Source organism: Octodon degus, unplaced genomic scaffold, assembly GCF_000260255.1.
Source record: "Octodon degus isolate 3935 unplaced genomic scaffold, OctDeg1.0 scaffold00056, whole genome shotgun sequence".
Lineage (NCBI taxonomy): Eukaryota > Metazoa > Chordata > Mammalia > Rodentia > Octodontidae > Octodon > Octodon degus.
The window spans coordinates 7,599,923-7,619,656 of NW_004524632.1; the positions used below are offsets into that span (position 1 = coordinate 7,599,923).

Genomic DNA, 19,734 nt, shown 5'->3' on the forward strand with positions numbered 1-19,734 from the left:
TTTGCCAAGCTTGTTCCAAGTAGCTGCTTTAGACCACTGAGCCATCTCTCCAGCCCCCAGCCCTTTTTTTTTGAAGCCAGGGTCTCACTACGTAGTACAGGCTGGCTTGAACTTGCTACGTAGCCCAGGCTGCCTGGAACTCATGGCAATTGTCCTGACCTGGCCTCCCGACTGCTGCATGGGCCACCACGCCTAGCGTGCCTCCGCCTCCTCAGCAGCTTACGTATGCACACAACCAGGAGCTAGCTTTCCATACTAAACAAAACTGGTCACCAATTTCAAGGATAGTGCTTGTCCCACAGAGTCAAAGGAAAAAAGAGTATGGGGTTTGCAGTTAAAGGTCTGGTGGGACTGGGGCCCCTGTCATTTACACCCTATGGGGCTCAGCAACTCCACCCGCAGTTCCTCTTCTGCTTCTGTGACAGGAACTCACCCTTAGCACTTAAGAAGCATGAACACAAGGGCTTAACTGCCTCACAGGGCTGTGGGGAAGGTCGAGGGCAACTCCTTTGGGCTGGAGGAAGGCCAGCCCGGGAAGATCCTGGAGTTTCAGGGAGGAGCCATGGGAACAAGCTGTTTACTACAGCACGGAGAGCTCGCAAATGTTTCTTCAGCATTCTCAGCAGAACGCCCAGACCCTGCCTGCACTCCCGCTACCTCCACAGTAAGTAAGGACACAGCCACACCTCTCCATCCCGAGGCTTTGGCACGGGAGCCTGGGGGGCCTGTGTGTACTTTCTCCTTAATCCCCCACTGCCCCCCTCTCAGGACCAGGGGGTGGCACAGCGCCAAAGGGACGGGGGAGGGGCTAGGGCTCTGGGTCAGTGGTAGAACACCTGCCTAGCAAGCTGGAAGCCCTGGCTTCGGTCGTTTGTACCATAAACAAAAAGTAAACCTCGCCTAAAAAAACAATTCAACCAAAAAATACAGTAAAATTAAAAAAGACCAAAAACAAACAAGGCAACTGCAAAGAGGTACCAGGTAGCAAAGGCCAAAAAGAACATTCTTGTTGAACTTAACGTCCCAGACCAACGGGCACCTCAATTTTAGTTCCTGATATCAAGCACTTCCTGTCATTTTTTTTCCCCAGTGGGCTGCAGTTTTTGCTTCATTTTTTTTTTACATTATATCAAGTTCTATAGGGTTTTTTTTCTTTCGTCTTTTTTGAGATATGGTCTCTCTGTGCAGTTCAGGCTGGCCTTGAACTTTTTGTAGCCCAGGCTGGTCTTAAACTCACAACAGATCCTCCTGTCTCAGCCTCCTAGTGTGCTAGGATTACAGGCTTGCGCCCCCATGCCCATCAAGTTCTACAGTTTCTTACCTTCATTTTTTGCAGTACCAGAGGCCCAACTTGGGACCTCACGCTTGCCAGGCCGGCACTCACTCCACCCAGTTATATCCCCGCCCCAAGCTCTACAGTTCTGACTGGAATTTTTTACTTCCTGCGAGCTTTTCTTAATATTTACACTACATAAATAAAAGAATAAACTAGGATGAGGAGGTAGCTCAGTGGCAGAGGACTTGCCTACCACACATGAGGGGCTTGGTTTGATCCACAGAAAACAAAAATCCCAAACTTTATCATTAAGATGTGTTCATCTGTGGCAGGTGGTAATCCCAGCACTCGAAAGGCCGAGACAGGCAGACGGAGTCTGCATACTGTCTAGACAACAAGGTGAGACCTAGTCCCACACCAGCAAAGCGCCCCGGTATCTCCTTCGGCCCACACAACCCGCTGAGCCCTGGGGGAGGACGGGCCGGCCGAGGGCAGTACCTGAGTAGGCGTGGACTCGGCCGTCTGGATCTGGAAGTTCTGCGACGGCTTCTGCGGGACGGTGGGCAGCGTGGCGCAGGCGGCCTGCACCACGCGCAGCGCCTGCTGGGGGATCTGCACCACCTGCTGCGGCTCGGCCTTGGGCGGCACCACCTGCACCTGCTGCACCACCGCGGGCTGGCCGCCGCCCGGGCTCTGCACGATGAGCAGGTTGTTGCCAGCCTGGATGATGTTGTCCGCCGTGGTCTCGATCAGCACGGTCTCCACCTGCTCGGCTACAGCCACGGGCGGCGGAGGCTGCACTGTGGGGAGCCCCTTCTTCCTGGCCTTCTTGGTGGTCTTGGTCAGTGGGGCAGGCGGGCTCTCGGCGAGGAGCTGGGCAGGGGTCCCGGGGTCCCCAGCAGCATTCACGAGGTTGTTGACCGGCAGGGTGAGCGTCACGTTGCCGCCCCCGCCCGTCAGCTTCACCACGTTGGCCCCACTCTGTGCGGGGGCCGTGCTTGGCTTCTGGGCCGGCGCCGGCTTGATGGGCACCGGCTTGTGGCCGGCTGGCGAGGGCGTGATGATGGCCTGGTTGGCGCCGGGGATGATCTGGATCTGGTTGGCGAGGCCCGGCTGCACCTGGATGGTCTGGGTGCCGCCCACTTGCAGCTGCGGGACGGCCTGGTACTGGATGCCGGCGCCCGAGCGGGCCCCCTTGCCCCCCATGGCGGGGTTCTGGATGGCGAACACCAGCTGGCCGCCGGGGTAGGAGGCGCTCAGCTGTGAGCCCTGGAGCTGCAGTATGCTGCCTTTGGGGGACAAGATGCCGAAGCTGTTCTTGCCGGGGCTGAGCGGCAGGGGGGCAGGCTTGATGGGGACCAGCTTCCGGGGCGCCGGCTGGGGTGGCGCCGGAGGGGCCACGGCTGCTTCCACCGCTGGGGGCCCAATTTTGCTACATGTTGCAGCCAGCAAAGCCAAGGGCGAGGGCTGGGGGTCCTGGGAAAACAGGTGGGGGCGGGCGTGAGGCGCGAGGTCGGTGGTGCCCTGACCTCCGTGTCTCCTCAGTGAGCCCGCGGCCCACAGCCCGGGCTCCAGAGGCCTGGTGGGCCCCCAAGGGTGGGCAACGGGAGGAGGGAAAACGGCTGGGGGTGCTAGCCAGGGCCAGCCCTGAGGCTTCCTGGCTGGGAGAGGGCTGCTCAGCCCCGCTGCGGTGGGAGGGGCCCTGGGAATGGGCACAGGGGGTGCCCCCCTGCCATCCCAGCACCCAAGGAGGCTGAGGTGGGTTGCCAAGTTTGAGCCCAGCTTGGACAACATAATGACTTTGCAAAAATCTCTGTCTCTGTCTCTGTGTGCCTCTCTTTTTTTTTTTTTTTTTTGCAGAACCGGGGATTGAACTCAGACACTTGGGCTTGCCAGGCAAGCGCTTATTCTACTGAGCCATCTCCCTGGCCCCATGTGTGCCTCTCTTAAGATAGGGTCTCAACCTGTAGTTCAGGCTGGATTTGAGCTTACTTAGTAAACAGGCTGGTCTTGAACTTGCAAAAATCCTCCCGCCTCAGCCTCCCAAGTGCTGGGATTACAGGCATGCACCACGCTCAGCCTCAAGATAAATATTTAAAAGGGCTGGCAATGCAGCCCAGTGCCCAGACTCTGGGTTCAATCCCCAGTACTGGTGGGAGGCAGGGCGGCAGTAACAAACCCAGCAAGAGGCCTCTGCATCCCTCTTGGGGGCAGTGGGCCTACTGGAGGAGCCAGGGCCCACCTAGCCTCAGCCCCACTACCACTGTGCCACCTCAGACAGTGGTATGGGCTCTCAGGTCAGGCCTGGCGCGGGCCCCAGCACACTCACCTGGGTGGCAGCGGCTGGCTGTAGGTAGTCACTGGGGCTGACAGCGGCGGTGGCAGCCATACTCGATTGTGGGTCTATGGAAGAATAGAGCATGTGACACACAGGACACTCATGACGAGAAACCCCAGCCTCGGCTTCCCACCTGCCTTGCTCCTCCAGGAGGGTCCCTCACTGGGGAGGCTGCCCTGGCTGGGCTTTCTCCACTGTCCTGCCCTGCCCTGGGCCCCACGGCTGTGGCCTCCCTGCTGGGCACCCTGGCCCTTACTGAACTGGCACCAGCTCTGGGGCAGGTAAGTCTCCTCTAAGGCAAGCTTCCGACCAATCTGGTCCTGAAGGCGAGGCTGGGGCTCCACACTAGGCCCCTCTGTCCTCTCTCCTAAGGCTTAGGGCAAAGGGGTCCTTTTTTCTTTGTGGGGGGTGGGTGTTAAGCTGTCCAGAGGGATCCTTGAGAAAACAACAAGGTCTTGTTAAGTAGTCCAGGCTGGACTTAAATTCACTATGTAACCTAGGCTGGCTTCGAACAATCAGTGCTCTTCCTGCCTCAGCCTCCCGAGTGCTGGGATGGCAGGTGTGCACCACCACGCGACGCAGGGGCCCTTTAAGGAATTTGCACTTCTGCCGATCTGACTAAGCACAAAGGGAAATGGGCAGAAAAAGGGCGTCTTAGTTCTGACATGCACATATTCCACTGTCACCGCCCTCAAACCTACAGGAGAGAACTTTACAGAGCACTTGACCCTGTTTCAGGCACTGTGACGAGCGAGTGAAATACAGTGCAGGAGCTGGTCATGAGGACACTCGCCTGTCATCGCAGCACCCGGGGCTGTGGCAGGAGGGTTGCTTTGCACCTAAGGGCAGCCTGGGCTACCTTTGAAACCCTATCACATAATAAACCACACCTAAGTGCTTGCCTGGCAAGAGCAAGGGCCTGAGTTCAATCCCCGGTTCCACCAAAAAACCCCCAACCAACCCAATCCTGTCTATCTCTGGATGCTGCCTAAGGTACTGCTGCACCTTTACGCTTGGGCACCTGCCAGGGTCCTGAAAGCCAGCCCTGGTGAACCCTGGGGACAACCCTTTACCCTACTGTACTCTTTTAAGTAAAAGAAAATAAAGAGGGCTGAAGAAATGACAACAGGAATCTTTGCACTGCACGTAAGCCTCATTTAGAAGGAAAACAGGCAAAATGGAAGCCGTGAGAACTGAGTGGAAGAATCTACAAAAACCTTGCAGTTGTGGGTCCCAGGGCTCGGGAGTCCCAGGACACATGCGGCAGGGTAACACTCGGCCGAGGCTGGGGCACAGGCCGAGAGGGCCCGGCCAGGCAGAGACAGTGTGAGCCTTCCCACTGCCTCTGCTGCTCCACAGAGGAGGCGGTCCTGAGATGGGAACTGGACAGACGCCCAGGTCCACTCTGAGGGGTCTTCCCGACACCAGCCACTGCAAGGACGTGCAGAGGCTGACGCTGCCTGCAGCCCCATCCTTGGGGTCCTACAGCAAATAACCCAAAGGCACTGCAGTTACCCAGGAAGGAAAGAGGGACCTTGGGGAATAGGCTGAGTGTACAAATGTGCCTGTAATCCCAGCACTAGGGAGGCTGAGGCAGGAAGACTGCAACAACCTGGGCTACAAAGTGAGTTCAAGACTGTCCTGGTTGACACTGCAAGACCTTATCTTAGAAAACCAAAACCAAACAAGTGAAATACAGTACTGGCAGGTAAGCCAGGCATGGCGGCACACATCTGTACTCCTGGTGACACCGGGGGCTGAGGCGCACTGCAAACTCAAGGGCAGCCTGGGCAACTTGGCAAGACCTAGTCTCAAAACAAAACCAGTGGTGGGTGCTGTGTGAAGCCCCCAGGCTGCAGCCCTAGGCAGGGACACCTTCCACTCTGAGGTGTGCCAAGGTCTCTGGGCTGGCCCAGCACCTCCCAGGACAGCAAGGACAGCAGTCCTGGCATTCCCTAGAGGTTCAGCTCACGCTCCCTTGGGGTAAAGCCACGTCACACGTGTACAGGACCGGGACTGAGGGAAAGCCCCAGCTTGGCCACAAGGCTGAGTAGGAACCAGCAGAATCTCCATGTGATTGCCAAAACAAAAGCCACTGTAATCTTGGGCTGACTTTCCAAACATCCAGTCACAGGACAAGGAAGAGGCCCTGGCCCCTGAACTCGCAGGCCCACAGGGACAGCGGGCTCCTTTCCGAGGGACTTTGGAGAGTGCAGTCTTCAGCTGGAGGGAAGCAGCAACTTGGGACGAAGGCTTTGAGCGCTCACCCTACACAGGGCTGGGGGTGAGGCAAGAGCCTGCAGCAGGCTTTTTTTTTTAAAGCAAGATTACAATTCAATAGAATAGAAAAACTTCAAGCCAGGAGTGGTGGCATTCACCTATAATCCCAGCACTCTCGGGCTGAGGCACCAGGATGCCAACTTTGAGCCCTGCCTGGCCAACTTCTTGAAATCTTGTCTGAACATTTTAAAAAAGGTTAGGGAGGAGGCCGGGGAGATGGCTCAGTGGAATAAGCGCTTCCCTGGCAAGCGCAAGGCCCTGAGTTCAATCCCTGGTTCTGCAAAAAAAAAAAAAAAAAAAAAAAAAAAAAAATCGATTCATAATATCATTGGGGGGCTGGTGAGATGGCTCAGTGGTCTAAAGCATCTACTTAGAACAAGCTTAGCAAAGCATGTGGACCGCGGTTCAATCCCCCAGCACCACATGCCAGCCAGCCCCGCCCCCTGGTGGGCTGAGCTGGCCACACACACACACACACACACACAAAATAAAATAAAATAAATAAATAAAATTTAAAAAAAAAAATCATTGGGGCCAGGGAGATGGCTCAGTGGAATAAGCGCTTCCCTGGCAAGTGCAAGGGCCTGAGTTCAATCCCTGGTTCCGCCAAAAAACAAACAAACAAAAAAAAGGTTAGGGAGGGAGCCTCAGTGTGAAGGCCTGGAAGCAATCCCTCTTTCCTTTAAAAAAATTTTTTTTTTCAAAAGATGGACTCCGTTGCCTCGGGGTAATGTTCTCCTTCCTCCAGAATCATTTAACCAAAGCCAGGAGCTGTGTGTCAACCATGGGATGTAGACAACAGAAAAGGGGGACCTGGTTTTTATACCTTCCAGGGCTAGGAGGTGTTGCCCAGGGGTACAGCCCTTGCCTGGCACCTGTGAGGCCTTAGGTTCAAAGTCCAGCGGTGCAAAAAGAAAAAAAGGCATTTCTACTTTCTAGATTCCGCTATGGATGAAAGCACAAGGCCAGCGGGTCGCTGGCAGGGCTGGGGTTCTCCCAGCTCAAGTTCATTTTGCTAGAATTGGTTTGCAGCTCTGCCTCGACAGAGACATCGTCCACCAACAACCGGACAGAGCACCTCTGCAGGGACCAGGGATATGGCTCAGTGGAATAAGTGCTTGCCTGGCAAGTGCAAGGGCCTGAGTTCAATCCCTGGTTCCACCAAAAAAAAAAAAAAAAAAAAAGCTGAGGGTCCCAGAGCACCTCTGGGGAATCACCTCCTGTGGCCCCTGCCGTCACAGGCACCCTGGAGCTGAGAAGTTAGCGCACACGCTACCCAGGCGCCACACCTCTGCAAACCTCATTTTCCTTCCCAGCCCGCTCCCTGAGGCCTGAGTGATCGCAGCAAGCCAGTGCCTCCCTGGCCTGGGATTCACCACAAAAGGGGGAGAAGACTGCGTAGGTCTGAGAGTGAAGAGTGGGTAAGGACCGGCATGCACACGCACTGCAGGACTAGCCTCGCCCTTTGAAGGTTATGTTTAAAACGCACAATCTGGACCTAAACTGTGCATAACTCTCTCCTTCCTGGTCAAGGCATGCTGGGCAATGTATGAGGGCGGGAAAGGCTGCGAGGCATGGCTCTAAGACCGCTCAGACCACTCCCACCGTTTTGACAGGCAGGACTGTGTTGATGGTGGCAACTGATGTGGTCTATGAAACGCTGCTGCGTAGGGGTGGTGCACAGTCCCCAAGAGCCGTGCGTCTTTGGCTCTGCCACCTGAGGGGTATTTTACCACACTATGGACATCGCCCAGCCCCAGTGATGCTGGGTGACCCTTGGGCCCGCACCTCAATTTCCTTTCCCCACACTGAAAGGCAGCTCAGTCCCACACAAGCAAAAGCAGCGGGAGCACGAGGCTCCCTCTCCACACAGCACAGCCTTCTTTGGGGGGGTGACCCCTTGGTGGGTTCCTCCTTCCCTTTCCCTTGCACAGCGAGGTCAGGACCCTGCACCTGGGCAGCCGCCAGATCCCGGTCCAGGTCCTCATCACTCCCTCCTGCAGCAAGCTCCCTAGGGGCTCGCCCGCCCGCTCCCCTCTGCCCTCTGAGGGATAGGCTTCCTCAGCCAGGTACGGCTGTGTCAGACCCACGCCTCTTCTGGGGCCCGCCCTGTCCCCCCTTCCCTCCACTGAGCTGGGATCCCTCCCAGCTCCGGAAGAGCCTTTATCACTACACCCTTCCCTCACCCTAGCACCCCTGAAGCCACTTCACCCTCGGGTCTCAGGCTGTCTGGCCGCTTAGTCCTTGGCGGCTGTCTAGTAACAGGTCCGTCACATCTTGGAGGGCTTTCTGGACCCCACGAGTTAGGACTTAGCCACCCATTCGATCCTCCGGGACGACGTCGCGCACCACGCCCCCTGGCGGCCGAGTCTGCCTGCACCTAGCGCTCACAGGGGAGCTACGCTGCTCACTGCACAGCAGGGGCCACTGCCCCACTCTTCCCCGGCAGACCAGCAGCCTCCCAGCCTCACCCGGCTTCATCGCGAACCCCACCTCGTCCTAAGGCCTCATCCCCGCAGCCTCTCCAAATCTGGAGGAAATAATCTGTGGAAAATGGAACTCCATCAGCCCCGCCCTGGCTCCCCGTTAGGTCCCGGGCTTCTAGGTGCTCCTCTGCTAAACCAGGAAGCCAGACCGGTCTCTGCCCGCCCTGCCGTCCTCCCTACCTCCCCACAGCCACCGGGCTCTGGGCTCCCTCCCATCTCCTCCACTCCGCTCTTACTTGTGCCACAAGGGCTCTGGTGACCCCATGCCTGGAGCTGAGGACCTCACTGCCCCGGGGACACATCCTGGTCCTCGCTGCTGCTCACTGGGTAGGAGAGAGCAGGCACCCCAAGGTCAGTTCACTGGGAAAACCTTCTCTTTTCTCTTGTTGGGGGTTGAACCCAGGGGGATGCAGCGCTGTAGTCCTTCTTACATCTGACAAAGGGTCTAGCCAAGTTGCCCAAACTGACTTGAAAATGTGACCCTCCAGCCTCAACCTCCTGAGCAGCTGGAAATCCAGGCCTGCACAGCCATGCCCGACTAGCTTTTGTTTTGTGGGGCCGGGGCTTGAACCTCGTGCTGGCAGGTGCTTTGCCTCGGGCCTACACCTCTGATGGCAGAACACCACTGACTGCTCCTGGAAAAATCTTTTGAAGAAATGAGAGAGAGAAGGGGCCTGGTGTGCAACTGCAGGCTGTTGGAAGTTCTCCCCCCAGGGCCTGGGAGGAACTCGCCCAGCCCACACCCAGGCCTGGGGTACTTGGCTTGGCCTCTGGGCTCCTACCTCTTGGCTCAGGCCCTTCTCACGGTATTTCCAGAGGACTCAACACTCAAACAGCTCTTCTGTGGCTATTTTGGTCAGCCAGGGCGGGCCAGGAGCCAGCACTGCAGTTTCTAGGGCCAGGCTTTCCCAGTCGCCTGCCCGGAAGAACTGAGGGCTGGAAGTACAGTGGAGAAGCAAGCCATGGCTGGTCTGAGAACAAAGCTGTACTCATGGTAAGCTGAACTTGGGCTAACGAATCAGCCTGTGCGGAGGGAACAAGCGGGTTGTGAAAGACTCCAGGCTACAGACTCCAGCAACCATGGCCACCATCGTAGCAGCCAGGGACAGAACTGGTTTCACTGTATGAGAAAGGGGACCCAGGTGGCCGGGCAAGAGGGTGCATGTTTACACCCCAGCACTCAGGAGGCTGAGGCAGGAAGATCCCCATGAGTTTGAGGCCAGCCTGAGCTGGCCTCAGTGAGCTCAAAGCGGACCCAGACTACAAAGCAAGACCTCGTTCCAAAAACTACAAAAAGAAAAGCTGGGATGCTCGACTCTGCCCGCCCATGTTTTTTTCACCTCTGGTCTTCATTATCCTCACCTCTGGGCGACTCAGCCCACAGCCTTCCTGTGCACCTGCAATTTCACCAAAAGGAAACATGTCCTCTGTGAGCTACCATGCCTTCTTCCTCTCCTCCTCCAACACAATCTCCTGGCTCCCAGAGGCTGACCTGGTGGCTTTTCAACCCCACCCATATGGCCAATCAGCATCCTCTTTTCCAGCACAGTATTCTGTAAGACTGCAGGAGCTGGTCAGCACTTTGTGCCGGCTGATTGGGTCGAACTCTGGCTTCCGGCAGTGTCTCCCCTCACGTGGGCAGTGCAAGCGCTGCCTTACTCCACCTGGGGCTGGCTCAGGAGTCTCCCCTCTTGCAGGGCTCACTGCTGTGTCACCTTCTCTTTGCACCTTCCCTGTCACCCTATGTGACCTGCCCGCTCCCACACACCTCTTTCTTGCCCTCGCTCTTTTTCTTATGTCTTGTTTTCCAAGGCAGGGTCTCACTGCGTAGCCAGGCTGGCCTGCCACTTGCTGCGATTCTCCTGCTGGCCCAGGATTACAGGCATCCATGCCCAGCTTTTTCAGTCTTTACCCTGAAGCTTGTAACTTTCTTTTTCTTTTTTCTTTTTTTTTTTTTTTTTTGTGGAACCAGGTATTGAACTCAGGCCCCTGTGCTTACCAGGGAAGTGAAGCTTCTAACTTTCTAACAAATACCTATGAGCTTTGTCTCCCACTGAGAACAGGCACTCCCAAGGTAAGGTAAGCACTTCTTACTGATGGGCCCCAAGGGCCAGGACATACTGCATCCGGTGCTTGGTGCTTAATATAGCTTCATTGAGGGCTGGGGAGATAGCTCAGTGGCATAAGCGAGCGTCTGCCTGGCAAGTGCAAAGTCCCCAGTTCAAGCCCCAATACCACAAAAACATGGCTTTGTTGAATAAAGTGAGGCATTAACAAATCCTGCAGGAATGCAGGGGCGCAGAAAGGAAACAGGAGCTTAAGAAGGGAAGGAGAAAACCTGTCAGTCTGCACCTCCTGGCTGGGGTGAGGATCCACTCCACAGGTCAGGTCCTAACTCAGCTGGTCCCATCCCTGGGGGGGGACACCCGGGCCTGCGAGTCTCTACTCCCCAGCTCTCAAGCAGGACCCTGTAAGGTTTGAAACCCCCTCAGGCCACACACATCAACACACCTCTCGCCACACCCACAGTAGACCAACCACAAAGATAAAGAACACAAAGGCCCCTCTACCTCCACCTCGGTCTCCGCCCACAACTCCTCTCCCCAGGGGGCCACCTTGCAGTCTGCATCCTGCCTGGACTCAGTGTTCCACCGGAAGGGGAACAGCTGGAGGAGAGAACATGTTGCCCCGCCCAAGGGTCCCAGGAACTGCTCAAAGCTTTTTTCAGGTAAAAGAACATTAAGCCTCAATGTTCTGTCCTAATGAACAGGAAAGGAAAGGCAAAAGCCAGCGGATCCACTTTTCCCCTTGAAAACTCATTATGCAGACCATGCAGCCTCTGCTGGGCATGCGCACTGTGACTCACGCCACAAGGGGTGCGTCCGCCCGCCCGGGGCTTGGATCCCGGGTCCCAAGGACTCTTCGGAGGACTGGAACAAGTTCTGGTAGTTTTTCTTGGCTGGTCTGAGATGTCCAATTGGACACCCATGGGGCTGACATTTTGTAGTGATCACAGACACCCCCACCCCTTGCTGTCTCTGTTCACTCCGCAATTCGGCCGTGTGCACCAGAGATGGCAATCCTAAAGAAGCTCCAGGGCGACAACATGCGCAACCCCAAGGCCCTACCTGCGGGCTCCACCCAAGCCATACACCCCATGGCCAAAACGCCTCCTAACAGCCAGGCCTGGCAGCCAGGCCCATAATCCCAGCTGGGGGGGTGGGCGGGGGCAGCCTGATGTAGTCCAAGGCCAGAGAGGACTACGTACGTAGTGAGACTCTGTCTCAAAAAAACAAAAAGGCCACCTAACAAACTAAGTCACCATGCTGGGCCAAGCTGCTACCTCAGGACACCTGGCACGGAGCAGATCAATCCACAAAGCTTCTGCACAAAGGTACAAGCAGGGAACAAGCAGCTCGGAGTGAGCACTGGGCGAAGGAACCCAGGGCACGGCCTACCCTGCCTGGATGCCTGGCTGCCCGCGGCCTCCACTCAGGAGCAGCGCCAGGACCCCTGCAGTGCAGCCAGGACCCCTGCAGTGCAGCCTTGGGGCACCCAGAGACACATGGGGAGGCCCGGCTCCCCACAGTGCTCTGCCAACACCGAGCTGGCACCTGGGCCAGTTGGCATTTCACAGTCTGTCACCCAGAACCGCCCAGCCCGGCGCAGCTGGTGCATCTCCTGGGGCAACCTCAACAGCTCCCTGCAGTCTGCGGGGTTCCACTCTCTCCTCAGGGCACCCTGCTCCAACCCCTGCTGACAGCAAAGGGAGACCTCTCCACCCAGGATCCTAAGAAAGAGCTGCTCCCAAAAAGACCTGCTGGCAGGCTGGGATGAACCCGGCAATAAAGGGCTCGCCTGGGACGAGGGGAGACAAATTAATGTTATGTCCGTGTGTCAGCTTCCCACAAGAAAGATAAATATCATATACTACACGTATGTACTAGTAAACTATAAAATAAAAAGGAGGATAGAGTGAGCTCCCCCAAAAAATCCTGGTCAGGCTACATAAACTGGCTGGATGCACCTATGGTAGCCGCGCTCTGGGAGGCTAAGGCAGGAAGATCAGAAGTTCAAGCACTGCCCCAGCAACTTGGCAAGATCCCGTCTCAAACTAAAAAATAATAAAAGTTTTAGTAAAAGGGTTTTTTTTTAAAGGGTTGAGGGAACAAAAACAAACAACCCAAATACTTTGGGCCATGGAGACAGCTCAGCAGCATAAGCGCCTGCCTAGAAAGTTCAAGGTCTTGAGTTTGATCCCCTGAACCTAACTAACTAACTAACTAAATAAATAAATAAAAGGGCTCGGGGTCCAGCGTAGTGACACCCACCTGTTAATCCCAGGACACCTGTTAATTCCTAAGGGAAGAAGCTGTTCCCCAAGCTCAAGGCCAGCCTGGGCTACACAGCAAGATCCTCTCACCCTCCCCCCAAAAAGGCTGGGGATGTTGCTCTGTCCAAAGGCCCTGCGTTTAATTGCCAATAACGAAAAACACAAAAACTAGGACTGTTGGTAATGATGAGCAATGTAAGAGAAAATTTCAAGTTTATTTCAGAAGCAGAGATCCAGAGTGCTGGACTGATGAAAGAAAAACAGATTTTCTCTCTCCTGCAGTGGGGTTAGAATCCCACAAGGTGTGGCAAAACAAAAGCAAAGGGGACCTGCTTCTCAACCTGTGGGCTAAGATCAACCATGAAAGCAAAGGGGAAAACCAACACGTGCATTCCAGCGTCCGCCTCTCAGCCCAGTATCAGCTGGCCAGAGCCAGCCTGTGGAGAGCAGCCCCTGTGTACAGAGCGCTTCAAAAAAGGCCTCGATGTGGAGCCGGGGAGACGGCTCAGTAGAGTAAGCACTTGCCTGGCAAGTGCAAGGCCTTGAGTTCTATCCCTGGTTCTACCAAAAAAAAAAAAAAAAGTCACGATGCCCTCAGCCTCCAGAGGGACACTTCAGATGTTGTATACCATAAACCCTAGGAAAGGATGAGTCCTCCAAAGAGATTTTACTAAATTTAGAGCCTATGAGGAAGCCTCAGAAGCCTGGTGTGGTTGAGGCAAGCGGATCCCTGCAGAGTTCAAGGCCAGTCTGAACTGCATCACAAGACCCTGTCTCAAACAGACCAAAAAAAAAAAAAAACCCGCTTAAGATTGGAGCCTTGATCCTATGAAAGCAAAGATGACCGCTGCCTCCCTAAACTGTCCAAGCTCCACATAACCTTTAAAGCACCATCTCTGTCTTTTTCATTCTGCGGCCATCGCTCACCTGATCCAAAATGATTCCTAGATGTTTCAATGTTTGGAAGCAGGATGTATGTGTATGGAGAAGGGGGAGGGGTACAGAACGTTCCACCCTGCCAGCACAGAAGCAGGAGTGGGCTAGGTCGAGAAGACTGCTGAACCAACTCAATCCGAAGTCTACTGGCTGCAGTAAGTTTTAAAACATCATAAAGCTGCGCATGGTGGTCCATGCCTGCAATCCCAGCACCCAGGGAAGTGAGCTGCAGCAGTTTGAGGCTGGCCTGGGCTACATACACAGTGAGTTCAAGGAAGGCCTGAACTACCTATTGAGACCCTATTTCAAGAAACAAAAACAAAGCAAAAAACTGAAAATGTAAGAGCCCTGGTTAGGCAATAAAGAATTGCCACATACTACTAATAAAGGACAGCTCGCTGCTTGGTATAAAGGGGCCCTAGAACTTCTCCAAAAGGTCGCTATTAACCACCTGACGCATTAAGTTCAAGGTCAAGAGAGCAAACCGAACTACCTGCTGGAGCACCACGGGCTCCTTTACCCAGACACCTGCTGAGCTCTTGCTGCTGCTTCGCACCCCTGGACAGGCCTCCGGAGGACCAAACTAATGGAGTCAGAGAAGAGGAAGGCCAGTCTGCGTGCTGCCACCTTTCCTCCAGAAGCGCTCTCAGAGGCAGATCCAATTCTGCACTCTCCGTGGGCCTCCTCAGCCGTGCACATTAGGTCAGTCAGGCTTTCCCTTCCCTGTCATTGCTGCTTCTAACAAGAGGCTAAGGCTCTGCACAACCAATGGGAAGAATGACAGAACTTGCCAAGGCCCTGGCCAATGAGAATTTATTTCCAACAGGTTATTAGTGCCTGTTAGAAGCCACTGAATAGAGACCAGCAGCCCAGAGGACAGGCTCACTGACAGATCCAGTGCTCACTGAACACAAGAATTTCACATACAGCAAGGCACCGTGGTTACACTCCAGATCACAGACAACACACGTCTTTGTGTTTGGAATCAAAATTCTGACTGTGGTCTGGACACTATCATTCCCTCTGAGACCCAACAGATTGTGAGCTGCCCAATAGACTAAACTTTCTAGTCCTAAATATCTTATCAAAATACCAATTTAAGGGGCTGGGGAGATGGCTCAGTGGAATAAGCGCTTCCTTGGCAAGTGCAAGGGCCTGAGTTCAGAACCTGGTTCTGCCAAACAAACAAACAAACAAAACCAATTTAAAAGCCAGCCAAATAGCTCAATGGATTAATGCACTGCTTGGAGTTCCATTCTCCTGCCTGCTGTGGCCCACCCCCTTGGGATGGTAGAGACTGGGCGTGGTGGTGCAGGCCTGTAATCACAGCACTTGGGAGGCTGAAAAACAGGAGGTTCACTGTCCTGATCTGTGTAGTGAGGCCCTGTAGACCCTGTACTACAAAAACAAACAAACAAAATTTGAACTGGTAAACTGGGTATGGTGGTACAAGCCTGTGATCCCAGCACTCAGAGGCTGAGGCAGGAGGATGGCCTGGGCTACAAAAATGAGTTCAAGGCCAGCATGAAATTTACAACCAGATCCAGTCTCGAAAAAAAAAAAAAAAAAGTTGACAAGATATTACAATCAAAACCAAGTAATGGGGCCAGGGAGATGGCTCGGTGGAATAAGGGCTTCCCTGGCAAGCGCAAGGCCTGAGTTCAATCCCTGGTTCCACCAAAAAAAAAAACAAAACAAAACAAAAAAAAAAAAACAAGTAATGTAGTAAGGACAGGTTTCTCAGTTGCCCGGAGAAAGCATATTTGGGGAGGGGCCAGGGAGATAGCTCAGTAGAATAATTGCTTGCCTGGCAAGAACAGGATCCTGAGTTCAATCCCCAGTACCACAAAAAAAACAAAAACAACCCAAAAACACAACTGGGCTGGGGAGATAGCTCAGCAGTCTAAATGCCTGCCTGGCAAGCACATGGACCCGGGTTTGATTGGTGTGCCAGACAGGCAAGGCGCCGGCCACCAAAACCAGGCATGGTGGCGCACGACTTGTAGCCTTTAACTTCGGAGGCTGGGAAGGCTGAAAACAGGAAGATCACAAGTCTGAGCTGCGTAGTGAGACTCTTTACCAAGTACGTACATAAATAAAAGATTTTAAAGAAAACTTGAAAGGAAACAAACCAAGATGCAACGGTAGGAAGCTGAGAACCATGAAGTCAGCAATAGGAACAGAAGCGAGGTGGAGGAAGAAAACATCTATTTTATTTCTGAAGTCACCCTTTCAGGTTGCTCTGGGCTTTGTGATTTCAGTGGTCTCCCTGAGGGACATCAGAGACCAGGAGCTCTGTCAACAAGCTCTCAAGCTTCTCAGAATTCTAAGAACTTGCGGATACCTAGCTGGAGGCTCACAGATTCAAGTACAAACTTGTAAGCAGGAAAGTTTTGCCCACTCCGCAGACCCAGGCCCAGAGCTACTCGCCCCGGGCGCATCCTCCTGCCCTGACCCCGGCTCCCGACTGGGAAGCGGTGGTAAGCAGGCTGGAGTCCACGCCCAGCCGTGCCCGTCTGGCTGGCTGGCCCGTAGAAACTTCCTGCATTCCCTCGCCCCTCTCTGCACTCCCCAGGGCCCTGATCGCTGCTGGGGCCCCGAGCGCACGGCGAGTCCGCATGGTGTCGGGCGCCCGCTCGAGGCCGCCCCAGGCGCTGTCCCCGGAGACAGTGGCGCGGAGGCGACCCGGCCAAGGCCCGCGCCCGGTGCCCGCTACTGGCACCAGCCCCCGGAAGCGCCTCTCTCCCGCCCCGCGGGCTCCGAGGGGGCGGGGAGTCGAACGCCCCCTTCCGGGTGCCTCCGCCCGGCCGGCCAGCCGCGCTCCTCCTCCGGGCGGGAATCCTCCCTCCCCCGCCCCTCCCGCGACCGGGCCCCGGCGCCCGGTCCAGATCCAGGGAGGAACCCTCGGATCCGGCTTCCCCTCCCCGTGGCCTCTGCCAGTCTTGCCGACCCTCAAGGGTCGGCAAGACCCCGCCGGCAGAGGCCAGGACCCACCGCTCATTACGACATCTTCCTCCCTGGCCTCCGCCGCCTCCGCCGCCACCGAGAGCCTGACACCGCCCGCCTAGCGCCCGCCAATCCCGGAGCCCGCCACCGCCCGAGCGACGGCAGCGCCCGCCAATAAGCGTTCGGTACACTGGGGACCGACAGCACTACTAACCAATCAAGAAGAGGTATCTAGAGCGACGTTGATCTGACCAATAGGACTCTGAACTGTCACTGATGGACGGCATCAATTACCAACCGGAAACCTACTAAGAAATGAAAGACGCTCTCTCCAGCCAACTGGCGGGAGGTAAAGTCCCGCCTACAGGGTGGCTGATGGACAGCAACAGGAAGCGAGGCTGGGAGGGGCTTAGTTGAGGAGTGTTTCCTCATTGGTCGCGGTTGACCTTCCCCCCACCTCTAACCCAAAAGACGAGTGATAGATCTACCCTAAAGCCAATCAGAAGTCCTCAGGATGAGGGCGAGCAATGCCCTATAAAAAGCATACCCTGCACCTTCTGAGCAGTCTCGGCCAGGTGCGGCAAGGCTTAGGTGTCTGTGTGCGGGTCCTCTCGACCCGCTGTCTGGGGAGTGGACAGGCACCATCCTCTGTTCCGTCCTTCGGCCGCCATCTCTTTGGAAGAGGCGACTTTGTACAGTGAGGCCCTGGATCCCGACACCATAGCGGAAGCCGGGATTGCGCGACATATCCGAAATGGGATTTTCCTCGTATCAGCTAAGCCCCTCTTAATTCTCACCAGGTTACAGTATCCACCCTCCCCCGCGCGATCCCTTATCCTTGACACCCAAACGGAGTCATCTGAACTTTTTTTTTTTTTTTTTGGTCGGGCATGGTGATGCACGCCTGTCATCCAGTACTTGGGAGGCAGAGGCAGGAGAATCATTGCTAGTTCGAGACCAGCCTGGTCTACAAAGTGAGCTCAGGTTTGAAATGAATAAAGAGACTGTCTCGAAAAGAGAAAGAGGGAAAATAACCCGCTCGGGGCCCCCCTCCTGTCCCTCTCTCGTACAGGAGCTTTCTTTCCCCCAATAAATATATTGTTCATTTAAAAAAAAAAAGGGGGGGTGCTGGGGAGATGGCTCAGTAGAATAGGTGCTTGCCTGGCAAGTGCAAGGGTCTGAGTTCAATCCCCAGTTCCGAAAAAAAAAAAAATTTAAAAAAAAGGAAAGAGGGGTGAACTTTTTTTTTACATAGGGTCTCACTGCGTATCCCAGGCTGGCCCGGAACTCAGAAATCCTCCTGCCTCATCCTTTTAGAGAGCTAGATGACAAGAGGCTTTTGAAATCTTTACAAAAGCAGATTCCAGGGCCTCCTCTGTCAGACTTGGTACTTTGGGACGTGTCTGGAATCTGCATTAAGCAGTGACCCAGAGTGCCCTGGAGTCAGGAGACCCCTACTTGCTCTCAGGATGAGAAGAAGCACCTCTTAGCTCTCTTTCCCTTGCAGGCCTCTCCTGGGGACGCCTTGCCTGGCTTCAGACCAGCCTGGCCTCCAGACTTGCACATCCCACTTAGGCAGGGCACTGAAACTACCTGAGCACGGCGCTCTCATCTGCAGAGAGGCCGCGCCGCCACACCCCACACGCGGTGGCCGTGTCACGCAGCTCCCTGCAGTGAGCTAATGCGTTTTGCATCCTGATCCAGCACATTTGTATGGGACTGCGTGGCACAGTTTCCTGAAACGATACTTACATTGTTTATTTTTGGGAATGAAATCAAGGCCCCGAACTTATTGTTTTTGCAGGGCTGGGGCGTGAAAGCAAGGCCTGCTTGTGTGGAGGGCAAGCATTCTATAGGTAGGCTTTTAGCATCCATAGATGTTTTATCCCATCCTGTTTTGCTCCTTCCCTTCCTCTTCTAATTTATGTCTTTTGCAGGGGGCCTTCCGGTTAGCACAGTTGTTTAAGCCCCTGCTCATGCAAATGCAGTCAGGCACAGGATACCCTGTTTGATCCCAACTCCACCGGCCTTACCAGACCCACCCTTCAGGCAGCTTGAGCCAGCCAAAAAAAAAAAAAGAGTCATTCTAACTTAGGTCTTTTCTTTCTTGACCGTGGCAGTTTGAAAAGTACTGGCAGGAAGGGTTGGTGTGCAAGCCAGGGGTGGTTGTGCACACTTGTAATCCCAGCAGTCAGGAGGCTGAGGCAGGAGGATCCATGCGAGTTCAAGACCAGTTTGGGCAACAAAGTGAGCTCAAATCCAGCATGAACTGCACAGTAAGACCCTACCTCAAAAGGACACATACACAAAAAGAAAGTGAGACCCTGTCTCAAAATACAAAGCAATATAAAAGGAGTTGGGGGCGTAGTTCAGTGTGAAGTACTGGGTTCAATTCCCAGTGCCACAAAAAAATCAAATAAAAAACACATGTGAAGGGCCGGGGAGATGACTCAGTGGAATAAGCACTTCCCGGTCAAGTGCAAGGGCCTGAGTTCAATCCCCAATTCCACACACACAAAAAAAAGTGAGGCAAACTGCTGACTGTGCAGCACATTATTGGTCTCCTTGATCAGCGTTAGCCTTTGAAAGATAAAGGATAGCAGACAGGCAAGGTCACACCTGCCTGTGACCCCAGCCCTCAGGAGGCTGAGGCAGGAGGATTGCTTTGAGTTTGAGGCCAGCTTGGGGTACACAGTGAGTTCAAAGCCAGTTTGAACTGTGCAGTGAGACCCTGTCTCAAACGGGCTAGGAAGGGATGTCACTCTCCTGGTTAGGAAGTGTTAAAAAAAAAAAAAAATGAATATTTGCATGCAATTACTCTATTTGGGGCAAGTCTTATTTATAAAGGCCAAACATTCTGCCGAGAGCCAGTTTTCAAATTGACTGCTTCGGGGCTGGTGAGATGGCTCAGTGGTCTAAAGCACCTACTTAGAACAAGCTTAGCAAAGCACAGGGACCGCGGTTCAATCCCCAGCACCACATGCTAACCAGCACCGCCCCCTGGTGGGCTGAGCTGGCCACTCACACACACACACAATAAATAAATAAACAAATAAAAAAAATTAAAAAAAAATAATAAAGAAAAAAATAAAATGTTTAAAAAAAAACAAAAAAAAAAACAAATTGACTGCTTCACTGT

The 19,734-nt window shown here is 54.4% G+C and overlaps 1 protein-coding gene across 2 annotated transcripts in view; it reads right to left on the minus strand.

Annotated features, from left to right (window-relative positions):
- Nucleotides 1-17,473, minus strand: part of Sp2 (Sp2 transcription factor) — a 23,655-nt gene extending 6,182 nt beyond the window's left edge. The window contains exons 1-3 of one of the 2 annotated variants that reach the window (XM_023718182.1): nucleotides 16,644-17,473; nucleotides 3,606-3,679; nucleotides 1,775-2,752 (exon numbers count right to left, since the gene is read on the minus strand). In XM_023718182.1, the coding sequence (XP_023573950.1) occupies nucleotides 1,775-2,752; nucleotides 3,606-3,679; nucleotides 16,644-16,650 (1,059 nt within the window). In that variant the 5' untranslated portion in view covers nucleotides 16,651-17,473. Of the gene's footprint in view, nucleotides 1-1,774; nucleotides 2,753-3,605; nucleotides 3,680-8,616; nucleotides 8,787-16,643 lie in introns of those variants that run through there. The other variant, XM_004633671.3, reaches the window with a different exon arrangement.
- Between the last annotated feature and the right edge of the window lie 2,261 nt (nucleotides 17,474-19,734).